Genomic DNA, 19,471 nt, shown 5'->3' on the forward strand with positions numbered 1-19,471 from the left:
AAAGAAATATTCATTCTAATCGCGTAACAAAACATACACGCCAGTTGAAGCGTTAATATTGGTATCAGGTGAGTAGAAAAAAAGAAGAAAATCATTCTCCGTCTAAAGATGAGTCGACGTTACGTAACGTCTTGAAGCGCTTTCCGCAGCTCGTTCGTCGTTGTAACGCGGTCGACGTTATTGATGGGCATCGGAGCGTTGTTGACCACGTTCGCCAATTCCATGGCAGAAGCACGTCTCGCTGCCTGAAACAGGATGCGAAATTTATTACCCCTGATCTGCGTCGTTTCGTCTCGTATTCGAATCGTGAATATATAACGTATGAACCGGAGCGAGTGTACCGACGACGGTTACGATTGAAGATGAGAATCGAAGACGGCAATGAGGGCATTTTTTTTCACATTAAAAAGGCACTTAAGAACTTTTTTATTTCGAAGAAAAAGAATTCAAAAAAAAACTGTAAGTGCCTGAAGTTGAGAATTAAAAATGACCATAAGTGCAGTTTTTTTTTTAAACCAAACACTTACGGCCTTTTTTATTTCAAAGAAGAGAATTTAAAAAAGCTGTAAGTGCCTGAAGTTGAAAATTAAAAATGACCATAAGCGCATTTTTTTTTTTTTGTTCAATTAAACACTTACGGCCTTTTTTATTTCAAAGAAGGGAATTTAAAAAAGCTGTAAGTGCCTGAAGAGGAGAATTAAAAATGACCATAAGCGCATTTTTTTTTTTGTTCAATTAAACACTTACAGCCTTTTTTATTTCAAAGAAGGGAATTTAAAAAAGCTGTAAGTGCCTGAAGAGGAGAATTAAAAATGACCATAAGTGCATTTTTTTTTTAGTTCAACACTTACGGCCTTATTTATTTTAAAGAAGAGAATTTAAAAAAGCTGTAAGTGCCTGAAGAGGAGAATTGAAAAAAGCTGTAAGTGCCTGTAGTAGAGAATCAAAAAAACCATAAGAGCCTGAAGAGGAGAATTAAAAATGACCGTAAGTGTAATTTTTTTTTAGTTGAACACTTGCGGCCTTTTTTATTTCAAAGAAGAGAGTTTAAAAAAGCTGTAAGTGCCTGAAGAGGAGAATTAAAAATGACCATAAGTGCGATTTTTTTTTAGTTAAACACTTACGGCCTCTTTTATTTCTGGGAGGAGAATTAAAAAAAGCTGTAAGTGCGTGAAGTGGAGAATTAAGAAGGCCATAAGTGCCTGAAGAGGAGAATAAAAAATGACCATAAGTGCAGTTTTTTTTTTTTTTTTTTTTTTTTTTTTTCTACATTCAAAAAAGCACTTACGGCCTTTTTTAATACTCCTCTTCAGACACTTACAACCTTTTTTAATCCTCCTCTTCAATTCGTCCAAGTAACGAACACATATCGAAACTTGTAATATGTTTCCGGAACTAAACTCTTCAAGTTCAATTCCTCATGTGTATTATGCTCAATATTTACACACCGGCGTGAATAATCGCGGTCGGAGTTTGTTTCGAAATTCAGACGATGATGGAAAAATCTTTGAAAGCTCAACACGAGCTGTGATCGTATTCAGATTTTGCAGAAAAGAAGAAGAATTTTTGCAAACAAATCTGTTAGCAATAACGCCCTCAGACTAATGAAATGCTCTCTTGATCGATTATTGTATTTTCGACAATATTTACCAATTGCTTTACAATCGCAATCTTTTATCTTTTTTTAAAAATTACTCAACGATTTTCATCACGTGTCGTTGCAAACTTTCAGCCAATCTATCAAACCATTCGATCAATGTTCTCGCCACCATGTGACTAAGCTTTTACCTAAGCTGACGAAAATCTTTCTATTAAATTCTGAAAGGGTATAATTAACCCTGGAATTAAAATTTCGTTTCAATAATCCGATTATATATGTATGTATATATATAATATATATTAGGGTGGCGCAAAAAAACCGACTGTTTTTTTTTTCTTTTGAGTCTCGTGTGACAAAATGTTAGTTTTTGATGTTTTAAGAGCCCATTCCAAAGGACAGCTCAAAAAAAAAAAAAATTAGGAGCTCGCTCCAAATTTAAAAAAATGTCAAAAATCGTCAAAAAATTGTATTTTCAGTATGATTTTTAATTCATGTCGTGGTGTATTGTTATCGATTTTTTCTTACGAGAAAAAAAAAGAAAAAAAAATTATGAAATTTTAATATGAATATTAAAAGGTCGCTCGAAAAGATCTAAAGAAATGCACTAAAAAATTGAAAAAAAAATGATGAGCGACCTTTCGAAATTCAAATTTTGAACTGAAACTTTCGGAAACTTATATTTTTTTTTGTCTATAAAATTATACCGTAACGAGAAAAAAAAAATAAAAAATAAAAAAATCGATTTTTGACGATTTCTGACGTTTTAAAAAATGTGGAGTGACCTCTGAAATTTTTTTTTTTTGAACTGTCCTTTGGAGTGGACTCTTAAAACATCAAAAACTAACATTTTGTCACACGGGACTCAGAAAGAAAAAAATGTGGGTTTTTTTGCGCCACTCCAATACATACAGGAAATTTCCATTTCGAACAAACAATTAGACTGAATGTAGCGAAAAATGATTTACATCGCCAGCGTAAACAATTAGAAAAATTCAAACCCCAGTTCACTTCAACCTCACTAGGCCGCGTGAAAATAATCTCGGAGTGATGAATGAGTCTAAAAAAAACAGTCCGACCTTTCCGAATGTGTCATTCGTATTGGAGTAAATCCTCCGAAACTGCCAGAAACAAAACCACATTTTATCGAAAACTTTTGTCCTGTCGTCAATGCGAAAGGGATGAAAATAAATTGTTTTTATTTCACAGTGGATGAAAAAAAAAAAGTTTGACATTTCAGAGTATATCGCTAATAAATTTCCAAATTGAGGTAAGAATGTAATAAAGGGAAAAAAAAAAAAAAAAAAAAACATAATAATAATAACAAAAATAATAATAATGGTAGTTAAATCGGTAAAAAAAATGTTTCAGAGATGTATAAAATATTATGAATATTAATAAAATTCGAGATATCGATGAAAATTTCAGACAAAATTTCAAATTTCCACCGTAAAAAGTTGGCCGAAATTTGATCGACAGAAACGGACTTGTCGTCGTAATGCGAAGAGAAACTCGGGGGCGAAAAGTTTGAGAACTCGACACGTGTATCACGTGGAGATCATATCGTGGTTAGGGACTAAAGTGCTCGTGCCAAAAATATCACCTGTAGCTTTTGTCCCGCTGTTTATGACACTTGACGAAGAAAGAAGCCTCGTGGCAGAATCGGCAAGTGAGAGGAGTAAGAAAAATCAATGCTGACAACGAGATGAAAGAATATGTCCTTCCGTTATATATATGTATATGTATGCATACGTTGCCTTACGTCTGTTCAATAGGAAAAGAGCAAAAGATAAAGACCCCCGGCTTTATTCTTCTCGGGAGAAATTTTTTTCCCTCAATATTTATTCCACGTTTTATGTCAATATCAGTGAATAAAAAAGCTTCAATCGAATGAGGAAAGTGGTTTCCCTTGATTCATCGTATTCTCATAACTAAATCATTCTGAAATTCGATCAGGGGACCTGTGTGGAATGAAAATTGTGTCCTGCAGGATCGTTTTTAATGAGAAAAAAATTTTAGATATTAATTTTGTTTAATTTGAAAAAAAAAAAAAAAAATTTTTTTTAGGTAACATTTGGTATCTTTACAATTATAACGGATGTAGTTATATCATATATCGTTCAAATTTTTGATTAATCTAAAAAATTGTTTAATCTGTTGCGTTATTTTATTTTATTTTTTTTTATTTTTTTTTTTTAAGTAATTCCTCTCAACGTCAAATTATCGCAATAATCAGAGAAAAGATTTTCTATGTGGTACCAAAAAATAAAAATTCAATTTTTCATCCAAAATGGTATTTTTTGTTTTTTTTTTTTTGGGAATGGTAAAAAATTTCGGTACGCCGTGTCAACTGGACGCGTATTTTAATTATCCCATCCCGGTTTAACCTTGACACGTAACTCAGGGCTGCGGTAAAGCAAAGGTAAGGGAGCGTCTTTGCGTGGGATTGAGGGTGTGTTTACACGCAGTGTAATCCCCTTTCGTTAGCCGTTAAGCAGGAAAATTGAATTCAAAATATTAGACAGCGGTAAAGCCGGGTGTAATAACACTTTCACCTAAATTATTATAGATCCTCACGTCAGGTTTGAAATTTTGTACCTGTTATAATATTTTCAACTAATCCTAGGCTGTGACATGGGATAAATGTGTCAGATTTACGTAGGTGCACGTGATATATCAGTAACTTGGATCGAGAATTGATTTGAATCAATGGTAAAAAACAAAACAAAAAAATTTGAATGGATTTACTGATAGTCAAGTAAAAATTGGTCTGCATTCGAAATACTCGGCTCGTGGCTACATTTTGGTTTTCAGGGGTGTTTTCAACCATCAGCAACTCAGATCTGAAGTGATTTTTGAACTACGTTGTCGGAGATTTGAGAAAACAGTGTAATTTTACGTTTTTTGCGTTTTTCTCAAAAACTGCTGTCGATAGATGAAAAATGACTTGACCACCGTGTAGAGCGGAAAATTCTACATCGAATTATGTCCTCATATGTCGGAAACGAACTCGGATTAACTAATTATGAAAAAAAAACTGTTTTACAAAAATTCCCTAAATACCGTCGATAAGTAGAATTTCTATTTTTTAATTTTTTAATCGGACTCATTTTCCGTCATGTAATGATTACAAATATAGCCAAGAGTCGAATATTTTTAATTCAAACCTATTTTGATCGGACTATAAGATTTATTACATGCGATAAACATAATCGTCAAATCGCCTAGATTTTTAAGAATTTTTTATTTTTGAGACTAAAAATGAAGCGTCAGTATCGTAAGTTTGTGTTTATAATTTCAATACGTTCTATATTCATATTTTCAAAGATATATCTGCAATTTTCACTCAACATACGAGTATCTCGTATAACAAAATTAATAAATAAATTATAGCAATAATTTTCAGTTAAGCAGCCTCCTCGAGATTATTTAGAAGAATTCGTGATCGTCAATTGCTTGTGAGTAAATACGCGATAAGTTAGGTTGAATTTCATATTAACCCAACCAATGACTGACCCCCACATTTTTTGATTTTCTTGAAAAAAATTTTGGCAACTGAACCAACTCTGAAACAGCACCCTGAATTTTTTCAACTTTTTCATTCGACTGGTTGATTATTTATAAATATTGAGAGTGATTTCGAAAAGGTTCTTTTTAAAGGCTTTTTTTAAGGTTCTCAAAATATTGTAAAAAAACTGTGTTTTATTTTCCAAACGTTTCAAGACCAAGCCTATGATGGGCCGATTGTTTTTTCTGTTTTATTTTAGAACTTTTGATTTTTCTGATCAACCAAAACATCGTTTAAACCGTCTGAAAATTCCAAAAAACTCCCAAGTCTTCCTTTTTTCACTTAGAGAATTTCTAGACCGGTTTCATTATGATGTTGATAGAAATAGTTTAATGTACCAAGAAATAAACAAGAATTGCTCCACAATGGGACCGGTCTAGAAATGTTTTCATTGAAAAATAGCAGTTTTGAGAATATTTCGGGAAATTTCCAGACTATTCAAACAATGTTCAAGTTGACCAAATAAAATCTGAGTTCTGAAAAAGAAAATTGGAAAGAAAATTGGCCCATCGTGGGCGCGGTCTTTAAATTTTTGGAACAGAAAATACAGTTTCTGCGAGATTTTTTTGAGAATTTTGGGAAAAGTCCTTTTCAAAATCACTTTAAATATTTACAAATAATTGAGCAGTTGAATGAGAAAAAAATCTAAAAAAAAAATCAAGGTACTATTTCAGAGTTGAAACAATTGCAAAAACAAATTTAAACAGAATCAAAAATAGTGAGGGTCAGACATACCTGCAATATTATTTCTCAAAAGTTGGAGATTATAATGCATTTCAATTATAAATTATTTTATAACAATACATTAATGCAATCCCTTCTTCTGCCGACTTTGTACAATCCAGAAATTTTCTTCAATCTATCTCTCTTTAATCTTCACTCCAATTTGTAGAAAAGCGAGTCTGCTACTTTTCGACGATACCAGCTCGAGACTCGACTTTTTTAATCTACCGCAGAGTTATTTAATATAGCACACGTGCAATACACGGAAACGTGGTGTGAGTATACATGGTGTGCCTAAAACTCCTACGACAGGCTCCCTTATTCAAGGTTAAAGCCTTTAAGTGAGACGTGTACCAACTGTCTAAAGAAATCCCTAAATTGTTAGGGAATTATTTTTCCAGCGAACGCTATCCCGATCGGTAATGCCATCATGTATAGTTGTGGCGTGAGATATTTAACGTTACAACAATTAATCACCACCGATCTAGGGTATTTTGGCGCAGTTGGTACACATCTTACTTAAGGGGTTAGGGATAGTCAAAGCCGGGAAAAAATGAAAGTTTTCAATAATTTTTTTTCATAGTAATTAAATGAATTTTATAAAACCAATTATGTAAAATTATTCTTTGATGTTTCAAGTATATTTCTACCAAATTAAAAAAAAAAAAAATTAAAACGTTCGACTGAGTTATCGCCATTTTCTCCGACAATGATTTTTGAAACATCGTTTGCAACGACAGCGATTACAGCCGCCTGGTTTACCCGAAATCAATCAGATAAGAATAAATCATTAGTTAAATAGTTAATCTAGTTTTTGGTAAAAACTTTTTTGATGTTTTTCAAAATTCCCAAATTCGCGATTTGTCAATTTTCTCAGGTCGTGTTGATTAGAAAATTGCTTCAACTAAATTCTACTCGATTAAACTCGGTAATTATTGTAATTTTGAAAGCTGCATTTGGTCGCGTGAATTTTTGAGTGAGAAAAAAAACACAATAAAATGCAAAAAAAATCACAAATTAATCATTTCCCGCATTAAGTGCTCAACGCCAGGTGTGAATTTAAATAATATTATACGTACAAAAGTGCCCGAACAGCCGGTCTGTTGCGGTATAAGTGTGCTTGAAATATTAAGGATAAAACGAGAGAGCGCACGAAAAAAATGGTCGTAAAAATTTAATTCGCGTCTCAACCTCAACCCCTTGACAAAAGTGATGCAAAAAATTTGAAAGAATTTTCTTCTGATAAGTAGAGAATATCAGAAGTTATTGGGAAAGTTTTGTAATTTTTGAGAAACTCGTAGAGTCCGAATAATGAGATTCAAAAAAGCTCTTTGTTCCTAAAAGCTTAATTTTAAGCCGGCGAAATGAGCCTTTCAAGTATTTTTTTTTAACAACTTTATTGTAATTTTATTTTACAATAACAGCAATCGAGGTAATTTTTTTTTTTTAGTAGAATTCTATCGCCAGATTTTAGTACTTCGTTTATTGTTTATCTTTCGATTCAATTCACTGTATTTGTTCACCGGGAAATGTCGAACTTTTTTATTATAAAGACATCTTCCTGATTCATGAGATAAAAGTTTTACCTTAAATTCGTATATTTCGAAGGGGGATAAAACCTCATCCTTAAGAATTTATACGTTTTAGGTGTATCTTTTTCGAATATTATTCATTAACAACGAATTTTGTACGGAATACCAATTGAAATAAAAAATTTTGTATATCAGTATTTACGACGTTTAATGAAAAATAGGACTAAATAAAATATGAAATCAAGGGAAAGTCTACGATTGATCTGAATCGTGTGGCAACATAATTTGTTTATCGGCCAGTCTGTCAGTCAAAAAATTTGACGTAAATTAAACAACGGCGTATTGCCTCTTTATTGAAATCGAAGAAACGTTATTTGTTAAACCGAAGTAGCCTGGTTCGTCGAATCTCAGATCGTCGTGTTTATAAATCGACGTGTCTGACCTACTTCAACGTTTTTCATATTTATTGAATTCAATTTCTAAGGGAAACGCATTGCTTCCATCAATCTCCCAGATCTTGTTCATAGTTATTCGCCAATTTTTAACCGTGAAGATTAAATTCCAGTAATCGAAAGCACGTGGAATTTGAAGATTAATTCCAGTAGGCAATCGATTTAAGGATCGATAATTTTCAAACCATGTTTCAATATTTGAGGACAGATGAGTTGTCGGTCCAAAGAAATTTTAAGAAAACTAAACACGCCATCAAAAAAATCCGTCAAAAATTTTTGGACAAAATCGATCAAGTTGAATTGCTTTTTTTTTTTTTTGACAAAACCAACAACTCAATTTAAAAGCAATTACGTTACTTTATAATTATTTTTTTTTTGTTTGTTAATTATTACAAGCAATAGTTAGTGAATTCATGCTTTATGAACAAAGATATGAAGGTTTCGAATGAATTTGAGACGAAAATAAACACCGATCCATCAAATTAAGTCGAATCTAAAATCGAACAATTTTCAATTTACGATTTTTACTTTTCTTTTGAAAATATATTCTGGGCAAAATTCGACGAAATCAACTTGATTAATTACGATTTTTATATTGTTTGGTGAATTCGTTTTTACTGGTTTTTTATGCGATATAAATCCTAATAAAAGAATATTTGCAAAATCTCGATAATAAATATTATTTGCACTAATAATAGTGAACAGGAATAAATAAGTAACATCCCTATTAAGAATATCAAATAGAAATGAATCTCAGCAAATTCTAATAACACAAGCTATAATACGATATTAATAATTCAAATAAAATTTCCGACAATTTGATAAACAATTTTTTCCCTTTTTCCGGACTTCTGAACTCCTGCGTTGGTCCTAATTCCACGCTTCAAGAGCTCGTTGAAAAAACGCATGCATCGAAGAAGTTTCCGTATTCGGTGAAACGGAACAACGTCGTTTACGTTACTCACTTTTTGCCTGTCTCGTCTGGCTGAGTAGAGGACCCAGAGGACGTAAATCGTCATAATTAGTGCCGGGACGAAAATTCCTGCAAGGCTGGAGGATCCGCGCATAAGGACATGGTGAAGAGCGAGTAGAGTAACGGCGAGAGCTGTTCCTCCGGCAATGTAGCGTCCTGTTCGCCGACGTTCGTCCTGCAGAGGAACGAAAGCTGTCGGTTAAAGACTGTCAATTAGGATAAATATGGCCGATGTAATCCTTCGAGAATACACTGGATCATCTGGACTCACATTCTTCAACTTGGATGGAAAATAACTGTTAAACAGATTCGAAATTCGCGCGCTTCTGGCCCTCTGGCGGTAGTTTGAGATGTTAATAGGTCACGTGATATAACCTAATACTCAAAGTTTTTCTAAAATAATTTTTTGTTTTTCGTACTTATTCATACTTTCAAACTGCACTATCACGTGCTACGACAATAAAAGTTTTCCCCTGAATTTTCCACCGCGATCTAACGCTTATATTTGAAATGGTAACACATTAAAAATAAAAAAGGGTTACTTTGACCCAGAGTGTAATTGATGCTCGAAAAAATAGGTTTAGGTATACAACGCGAGCATGTTTTACGCGTTTTTCCACGCGTCTTTTGACGAAAAGGTTTAAACACTGGGTTTTAATTGTGAACATCTCGTTGTTAAACAACGTCAGAGAAATAAAATTATTTTTTCACCCAACGATCTGGATAATCGATCTGATTCTATTGAGAAATAGCACATTTTGTTCGAGGATAAATTCCCTAGAAATTTTGCTAAGCAATTTATTTCTACGGTTCGTCAGTTGACAAAAAAAAAAAAAAAAAATCCGATAAGTATAATCGTAATAATTAACAGAATATGATAAATTTGTGATTCAACAAAAAAAAAAAAAAAAAAAAAACTTTGTTTTCAATAGTCATTTGAATTGGACGATCTATGGAGAATTTTTTCACGAATTAAATCAGCTATTGCTCGTTAGAATCAGACAATTAATACGTACTTCTATAGCAGTTATTATATATAATAAAAAAAATTCATTGGCTCATTATGATTAAAAAAATTACAGAAGCTATTAGTCCGGCCGTGGACCCCAAAAAAAAGGAGGCATCGTCGCAAAAACGCTGCACAGCCGCCATTTTGAAATAAATCGCTTCAAAAAAATTATTGTAAGCAGTCACTGATATAAATAACAAAATCACGTTTCTGTTATCTAGATTTATTTTGTAATATTTCTGAAAAAAAAAACCCAAAAAGCCTATTTCTTTCGGCCTCTAGAGTGGCCTAAGGCCTTAAAATTAAAAACTTAGGTTATGTGGTGATAAAATGGCGCCGACAATCAGACTCTGACGTCACGAGGACATTTGCCAATATCCAGCCTGCAGATTCCTCGCTGCAGTCAGAATCGATTCTATTATCGCCTTTTAACTCTTGCAGTAGTTCAATTGTATTTATACTAAAAGTCGACTCGTACACATTAAGGCAATGAAATTTTCTGAAGCCTTGAGCTAAAATCAACGGGTATATACTGCTCTCGCAGTTTTAACAAAGGCTTAAATTTCGCGGCTCAGAAACGGTTCGAGAGTTGAAAAAAAAGAGTTGAGCAATATTCCGGCGAGTAATTTTGGCCCATGTCCTTTAAACAATGCCCAATGCAATTAATTATACAACCCGCAATCTTGACGCGTGCGTCGGGGAATTTAAATCCGTCTGGCGCAGAATCCACTGACCTATGAAACTCCGTATAGCTTAGTATTATATATAGTCGAAGCAGACGACATGCGTACATCTGCGTGCCGAATAGCCGTCAAAGCACCGACTGGGAACTGCAGTAAAAGTGCGAACCGAAATGCGCAAAAACTATTTAACGTCGCCCCTTTTTCGCTGTATAATTCCACCTGTTTGTTCAACGCTCCGAATTAGAGTCTGATGAAATTGAATTGAAAATGAAAAGTATTTGTTTTTATTACCTTTATTTTTTCCATAAACTTTGGTGTTTGAAAATTAAGGTAGAATTTGAGAATAAAATCGTGATTATATTGGGTCTATTGGATCCATTTTATATGTTATTGTAGTATTGTAAGGAGGGGGGTGGTTTCTAGTATGATATATCATGATTTTGTTCGAAGGTTTTAAGTTCTCAAATTCGAAAATTGATGGAAAAAATCAGGGTAACAATAAAAATTCTTTCTTTTTTTTTGTCAAACTGTGTAGTATGTTTTTAATAAACTTTAGGTATTAAAAAAGAAAATCAAAATTTTCATCTAAATATTGCTCTTTTGAACCATATATATATATATATATATATATTAGGGTGGCGCAAAAAAACCGACTATTTTTTATTTTGAGTCTCGTGTGACAAAATGTTAGTTATTGATGTTTTAAAAGCCCACTCCAAAGGACAGCTCAAAAAAAAATTTTTAATAGGTCGCTCCAAATTTTCTTAAAATGTAAAAAATCGTCAAAAAATTAAATTAAAAAAATTGTATTTTCAGTATTTTGTTTGATTTTTAATTCATGTCGTGGTGTATTGTTATCGATTCTTTCTTACTAAATTAGAGAAAAAAAATTGATGAAATTTTAATATGAATATTAAAAGGTCGCTCGAAAAGATCTAAAGAAATGCACCAAAAAGTTGAAAAAAAATTACGAGCGGCCTTTCGAAATTCAAATTTTGAACTGAAACTTTCGGAAACTTATTTTTTTTTTTGTCTATAAAATTATATCGTAACAAAAGAAATTTTTTTTTTTTTTAAATCGATTTTTGACGATTTCTGACGTTTTAAAAAATGTGGAACGACCTCTTGAAAATTTTTTTCTGAGCTTTCCTTTGGAGTTGGCTCTTAAAACATCAAAAACTAACATTTTGTCACACGAGACTCAAAAAAAGAAAATAGTCGTTTTTTTTTTGCGCCACCCTAATATATATATATATATATATATATATATACAATGAAAACATCGGTAAAATAAATAACTGTGACCAATTTAGACAAACTACGCTTACTCCAAGGGTGGTTGAGATTAATTCTTACTAAAACCAGCCAAATGTCAAGATAAACAAAATCACTGTTGACAAGTGTAAAATATCATAAATTTCCACAACTGTAAATAAAAAAGCGCGTTAATTCGTTGATGAAGATATTTACAAACCTGTCTGACATCGTGAAAGACGAAGTTTAATTTTCCCAAAAAATTTACAACGTGATGAGAATACAGTCAACAAATTGCAAATCCTGAAAACAAGTCTTGAAATTGATAGAGATAGAATTGAGATATTTCGAGCTAATTCTCTTTTACTTTTTAGTCTAATTTTCAAGTTGTAAGCGTGTATGTTTGAAAACACATTCGTTGTTTGAATAATAAATAATCTTAACCGCAGGAAAGCTTTATGGATTCTATAAGAATTCTATAAGTCCGTAATTTAAAAGTGGCGAATTTTTTCGATCAAAATACAGTTCCGGGATTTGCCAAGGTCACAGGAATTCACACCTACTCGTCTATCTACTTCAAATAAATATACCGCAACTCGAGGCAACCAAGCGTGAAGATGATACAATATACATACTTGAGAATGGTAGAAAATCTAGTATAGATTTGAAAATTTTCATATAGATTTTTATAATTTTTTTTTTATAGAAACTGAAAGAATCTAATAGTTTTTTTTTTTTCATAATTTTTAAATCGTTCGAAATAAAGCTTTAATAACTAAACTTTCGTTTATTATTCCAGAATTTAATATTTTAGTACTTTGAAAACACAAAACATTTTACAAACACTGAATGAACGACTCTAGCCTGTAATAAAATTGATTAAAAAAAAAGTTTGCATTTTTGTCGAATCAACTTTGTAAATAAATCGTTTCCAGGAATCGCGCGATATTGATCATGAATGAGGACATAATTTCGATCCTAATTATCATTTTCCTTTACTACATCTCGATTCGCGAATGATCGCCAAACATAAATGAGTGATTGTAAATCATACTCACAGATGAGGAAGTCAAAGGTCGCAGAGTGTTCTGAGAAGAAAGCTCCGACTTGGGCATGACGAGGATGATTTAAAAGCACCGAACTGGAACCATCCGGACAATAACGGCGCCCCGGGTGCACTTATAAATAGTGATTGTGAGTATAATTCAACGCCGTGTGAGCGCGCAATAAACCGATGGGGGATATTCACTATTTCCTCTTCAGCACGTATCACAGTCTGGTAAAAATATTACGATCTTCTCCCCGGAACCGCCATGTAAACAGCGTTTGAATGCAGGGGGCCGAGTCGTTATGATCATCAACGTTAGCCGCCAGCGGCGAAAGATCTTCGGCGCAATCAAGGCGGCGTCGTAACGTTTCATGAAAAACTATAAGGTGAAATGATTGGTGGTGGACGTGCGAGTTGCACGGCACTCGAGAGACGATGAAAATCGAGAAAAGAGTATTGGAACGCGAAAAAGAAGACCGCAGTTCAGTTCAATGCATGCGCGACGGTTAGCCGTCCGCAACTGTTTTACCGACAGAGTACTCGCCGCACTTCAGCCTGGAGGCCAGCTTCTGTGTGTTTCCCTTCCTTCCGATGATCCACGCGGTGTTAAATCTCCGCCTATAACCGTTGGCATAATAAACAATATTCGAAAATGCTGGTAACGCGCCGTTGGGGCGTTCGGACCGATCTCGACGATCTGCTGGATCGATCACGAGGGATTCCCCCACCCCTATCCTTAACCTTCACTCACCCAGACGCTGATTCTTGTATGAGATACTGGGCGCCGTTTTCGGACGCCAGTTATTAACTTTACTGCGTTCGTCGAGTGGGGAAATCATTCACTTGGAAATCGCCTCAACGATTTAAATTCATTCACGCTGATTTCTAGTGATTTTTGCGATCGATGATTACCTGTACCTTCACGATGTTTTCGTTGATCGATTAATCATCGAGTTAATCCATTTCCAATTTTACCCCTGATCTATAATGATTTCTTAGAGTTCTGTACAGGCGACTATCCGCAGTGATTTCCAAACTAGATGTAGAATCCACAGAGTAAAACACTGGAAATCTGTGTTCATTAGAAGAATACTGAGAAATCATTAGAAACCAATAATGAAAATCATTCACTTGGGAATCGCCTCAACGATTTCAATTCATTCACGCTGATTTCTAGGGATTTTTTCGATCGATGATTACCTGTACCTTCACGACGTTTTCGTTGATCGATTAATCATCGAGTTAATCCATTTCCAATTTTACCCCTGATCTATAATGATTTCTTAGAGTTCTATACAGGCGACTATCCGCAGTGATTTTCAAACTAGATGTAGAATCCACAGAGTAAAACACTGGAAATCTGTGTTCATTAGAAGAATACTGAGAAATCATTAGAAACCAATAATGATTTCTCTTGGGAGTCAATCATTCACTTGGGAATCGCCTCAACGATTTCAATTCATTCGCGCTGATTTCTAGTGATTTCTGCGATCAATTATTACCGATTCGATCGTCAAGTGATTGATTTCTAGCAATGATTTTCTAGCTTTCTACAGAGGATTTACTCTAGTAATTTCCTAGCCGAATGTCGAATCTTCGCAGGAAATTACAACACTTCATTACAAAGTATTGGAAATCAATTATATAAAAATGCTAGATAATCATTGGAAATCTATGGAAATCGTTTAATTGGAAATCAAATGAACAATTTTAATTCAATGGCATTAATTTCGAGTGATTTCTATTGTTTTTACCATATATCCTGTGATTTTCAGCGTATCAAGTGATTGATTTCCAATGTTATCACTAACTGTTAATGATTTCCTAACGTTCTATACGCGATTTGTTGTAGTAATTTCTGCACAAGTATCGAAACTACACAGGGCATCATCACAATATTCGCTGAAAACTTCTGAAAATCAACAAAAGCAAATGATTGTATAAAAGTCAATGTACTAGTCAAATGAATTGAAACCATTTGACGTTTCCAATTCACTTGATGATTTCAAACGAGTCTCAATGATTTCAGTTGTCTTGATTGATTCCTCGTCGTTACAAGTAACATTTAAGTCGTTCAAAATCCTTTGATTTAAAATTTGATTTCCGATTGTCAAATGTTATGACTTCCACGAGTGAATGGCTTGGAATGGTTCTTTTATTTATGTTCTAAACTTGTTGAGCTGAAAAAAAAATGTGTAAAATATTTCAAAATTCAAAGTATTTCAGAGAAATTATCAAAGCATGTATTCAGTCCGCTGGATTTTTATAAGCCTTCAAACTTGAGCGAGGAGAATGGCCGGAATGCAAATCAGCACTTCCATTCTTTCCAAGCATTCATGTCGATGTATGAATTCCAATTCACGGTTGGAACGAAGTGAGTGTAGTCACATTTCAATATTGATTTCATGGCTGAGTTTTCATCATCGTCTTCCATTAATTCCCAAGGATTTATCAATGTGCGTATAGCGAAACACCATACATCCTATATAATATAATATAAGACGAAGACACAAACAGTATAAGCTTTATTGTAAACAAGATCCGTGTACACCGTTGATGTAAAGTTTGAAACTAAATTTGAATTGATAATACCGCGGAATATTTGTTGTGTAGATGATTAATCGACAACTTTGGACCGAGTTCAGAATCTCGAAACGGTTTGACAATCATCAATGAGAACTCAAACAACGCGACGAAACTTCCTTTCTATTATAGGAGAAACTCACGAATGTTATATTATTTTGTTGATTGTACTTGCTGAATATCAATTACTGACTTTGATTATGCTTATTGTCATATTTAAGAAGCGTGTTAAAATAGTTTGAGAAATAATCAAAATAGAGATTATCAAGTCAAAGTGTGATAAAAATTGCAAAAAATCCGTATTGAAAGAAAGAAAATAGCAGATAATAAATTTTTTCGTAAAGATTTTATTGTTAGTAAAATTGTAAAATTATGTCGCATGATTTTTGCCACAGCGGTAATAATTTTTCGCAAGTTTTTCATCAATCCAACTACCTGCAGCTCAATCAAGAATTCAATTCAACGGTTCATCGAGCGATTAAAAAATAGTTGCCGCTACGGAAAACTTATTACTCATTCTTTTTTTTTATTTTTTTATTTTTTTTTTTTTCATTTCAGTCTCCCGATCACTGCACGCAGTCAGTTTTCAATTTCGTCGCACCCGCGTGACAGATCTATATATCTATAGACATATGCATGGATAGGATGTGCATTCATTGGTAAAAAAAATGGGGAACTGCCCAAATGGAAGTAAAATAATAAAAAAAAAAGAAAGAAAAAACAAATCCATTTCAGACACAAACACGTACATGCTGACGAATATTGGAAAAATATTACATATCCGTGAAAATTGTTGCCGGAAAAAATCACTGAAAATTGCGGAAAAAAGGTTTTTTTTTTTTTTATTTTTTTTCAGAAGGAGAACAATTCCAAACAAGCTTTCAATTATTTGAGAGCGTTAAGAAATAAAAACTTGCTTTAATTGTAATCGACGGGGTTTAATCACTCATGGATTAATTGGGACACCTGATTTCAAGATTATGTACAAAGGTTTCAAAAGATTTCAGAGATTTGAAAAGTTTTCAAAATATATTACAGAAGTTTTACAGATTCTAAAAAGATTTCAAATGATTTCAAAGGGTTGGAAAAGATTTCAAGAGCGATTTCATCTCGGATTTCATAGACTAAAAAATATTTCAGAATACTTCAAAGACCTCAAGAGACTTCGCGATATATATTCGCGAAAAATTGTACACTCTTGATTTCAGAAGTGATTAAACCCCCGATTTTAGTTAAAATTTTGGCAAATTTTTGCACGGCAATTTCTAAACAACTGTAAGGAAAGAGTATTGATCATTTTTTTCTTTTTTTTTTTTTTTGGTTTGTTAAATAAAAACGTGTAGCATTGTTTTCCACAGAGACATATAAATTTATAAAGGCTTTGTTTAAAAATCGATAGACGATTGGCGGGTTGAATTTTTTCAAGCTTTGTCTGCGTATATGTATATATATATATATATATGTATTTATATATACATATAATATGATTTGTTTACGGACTATTTACGGACTCGGGTTTTAGCACCGCATCATCCTGCATGATCTAGAGCTTCTACCAGCACTCTTCAAATTTAGCAACTGTTTTGTTATTTGTTGACCTTGTCAACGGGCGCCCGTTTTACCTAATCCAACCCCTCATATTATTGGGGCGTGTGATTTTTGTCCGTCAGAGCCTCGTGAAATTCGCATTTTTATTAGCTTTACCGGTTGCGTAAGCCGGATGCGAACGATGAAGTGCCGGCTGATGTTTGCCCGAGGCAACCCGTCGCCTCTTCTTGTATCTCACCCGCAAAAATATTCTGCACACAAGGTGCAAAAACCTATCAATATATCGGTATAAAAAATCGATCCCTTTCAACGAGAATATTACCACACAAAGAAAAATTTTCAAATATATGTATTACTGTGTACAGTTACGAAAATTGTATGGATAATAAATTTTTATGCAATTGTTGAATACTCGTCATTCGTTAATTTTTCACATTATTTTCTACGAACGATAATAATCGACGAACAAACTCATAGCGTGTCATGATTATTTTTCAAAACATACTAAGTATGAAATCAAATTTTTTCTACTTGACTGTTAAATTTATTAATTTTATTTGTTAATAATAAAATCATGTCGAAAATTGTTCTACAAAAAGTAAAATAGAGGTTTCCTAAATTTTTTCATTCGTGTTAATTAAACCCCAAATTAAAGCGGTGTAATTATTTTTATCTCATTCCGTGTACTAAAAACTTCCGTGACATGATTTCTGTCTGTTATATCACCGTCCGTGTGTAACGAAAAATTCCATGCGCCACTGCTCGACGAGCCATAAATCTGCATGTCATGGTTCTCTTTGCTACTGAACTATAGATATATATGTTATATAATATCATTGATATCGTCTCTACCCTCGCGCTTTCACTGCGGTCTGGTTTTCGTCAATTTTAATCCATAAGTGTCATATTTCCCTTGGGAATTATCATGGGATTTCAATTATTTCAAATACGAATTGAGATTGTTACTTTGCAATGCTTTATCTGGTGTTTTTTCGCGTGTTGATGGTGGAACAGATATATTATTGATTATGTTTCATTAGTTTATGTAAAATAAGTAATTTGAAAGCCAAAGAATTCTGATTTGCCTCAATTAAAATTAAAAACTTAGGTTATGTGGTGATAAAATGGCGCCGACAACCAGACTCTGACGTCATGAGGACATTTCCCAATAATGATACTAAAATTGAAAAGATTTCTTACTCCATCAAAGTTAAACAGAATTCTAAATTCACACTTGTAACTAAAAATCACACTTGAAATCTCCTAAAATTAAATAATGCAGATATTATATATATATATCAAAATATAATAAAAATTTTCTCAATTATCAATTATATTTCTATACATAAGTTAATCACTCGTTATCAGCAGTAATTTGTGCCGCGTTCAGAGAGACGGAAAATTGTCAAGCGTTTGTATTTTCGTACAATATAATTGCGTTTAGCCAAGAAGCATACTTGAATTGCGGGAAAAATATCCACGCGTTATTTGCGTACCGTTTAAAAGCTTCGCCAAAGCCAGGATCTAATCATTAATATCACCGTTCACCCCCGCGTGTGATAAAACCACGGGATTATTTTTAGTTCAATTATTGCGCACTGACTCTCTCGCAATTAGAACAGGCTGTATCTGCATAGTCTAGTCAAAATAGGTCTGAATTCAAAATATTTGTTTCGTGGCTGAATTTTGGTTTACGATGGTTTTCGTCTCTCAAGAACTCAGATCTAGTCATTTTCGAACTGCATGGTCAGGGTTTCGAGAAAACAGCCAAATTCGAAGTTTTTTTTTTTTGCATTTAACTCAAAAACTGTTGCCGATGGATGAAAAATGACTTGACCATCGTATAGAGCGGAAAATTCTACATCGACTTATGTCCTCGCATATCGGAAACGGAGCCGGATTAACAAATTAAGAAAATAGAAATTCTACTTATCGACGGTATCTAGGGAATTTTTGTGAAATAGTTACTTTTTTCATAATTTGTTAATCCGAATCCATTTCCGACGCATGAGGACATAATTCGATGTAGAATTTTCCGCTCTACACGACGATCAAATCATTTTTCATCTATCGACAGCAATTTTTGAGGAAAAATGCAAAAAAAAAAAACGTCAAATTTGGCCGTTTTCTCGAAACCCTGACTATGCAGCTCAAAAATGACTTCAGATTTGAGTTTCTGAGGGTCGGAAATCCTTGTAATTAAAACTACAGTCACGAGCCGAATATTTTGAATTCAGAGAAATTTTGATTAGACTATAATACACGGCAATTTAGTTTCTCCGTGCAAAACAAAAAAAAAAAAACAAAGAAAAATTGTCAACAATAATGAAAGACATATCTATAGCTATAGCTCTGCAAAATATTTGTCGTTATTATATTACGTAATTATATAATGCTGAACTTGCCAGGTTCCGGTATCTATTCAAACGGGGAAAACAAAGTTTCTTCATTAATTACGTATCGCTAGCCTTACGAAAGTAAACGATCTAACATGTTTCCGC

General features: G+C 33.3%; 2 protein-coding genes across 2 annotated transcripts in view; both read right to left on the minus strand.

Annotated features, from left to right (window-relative positions):
* Positions 1 to 13,215, minus strand: LOC124413795. Its single transcript, XM_046894572.1, has 3 exons — positions 12,850 to 13,215; positions 8,838 to 9,020; positions 1 to 245 (listed from the first exon to the last, which is right to left on the minus strand). The coding sequence occupies exons 1-3, from the start codon at positions 12,904 to 12,906 to the stop codon at positions 120 to 122; spliced, it is 366 nt and encodes a 121-aa protein (XP_046750528.1). The 5' UTR covers positions 12,907 to 13,215; the 3' UTR covers positions 1 to 119.
* LOC124413794 (TATA-binding protein-associated factor 172) overlaps positions 8,899 to 19,471 on the minus strand; it is a 27,630-nt gene continuing 17,057 nt past the window's right edge. The window contains exon 16 of the mRNA XM_046894571.1: positions 8,899 to 9,023. The gene's annotated coding sequence lies outside the window, so the exon portion shown is untranslated. The remainder of the gene's footprint in view (positions 9,024 to 19,471) is intronic.

Source organism: Diprion similis, chromosome 13 (assembly GCF_021155765.1).
Source record: "Diprion similis isolate iyDipSimi1 chromosome 13, iyDipSimi1.1, whole genome shotgun sequence".
NCBI lineage: Eukaryota > Metazoa > Arthropoda > Insecta > Hymenoptera > Diprionidae > Diprion > Diprion similis.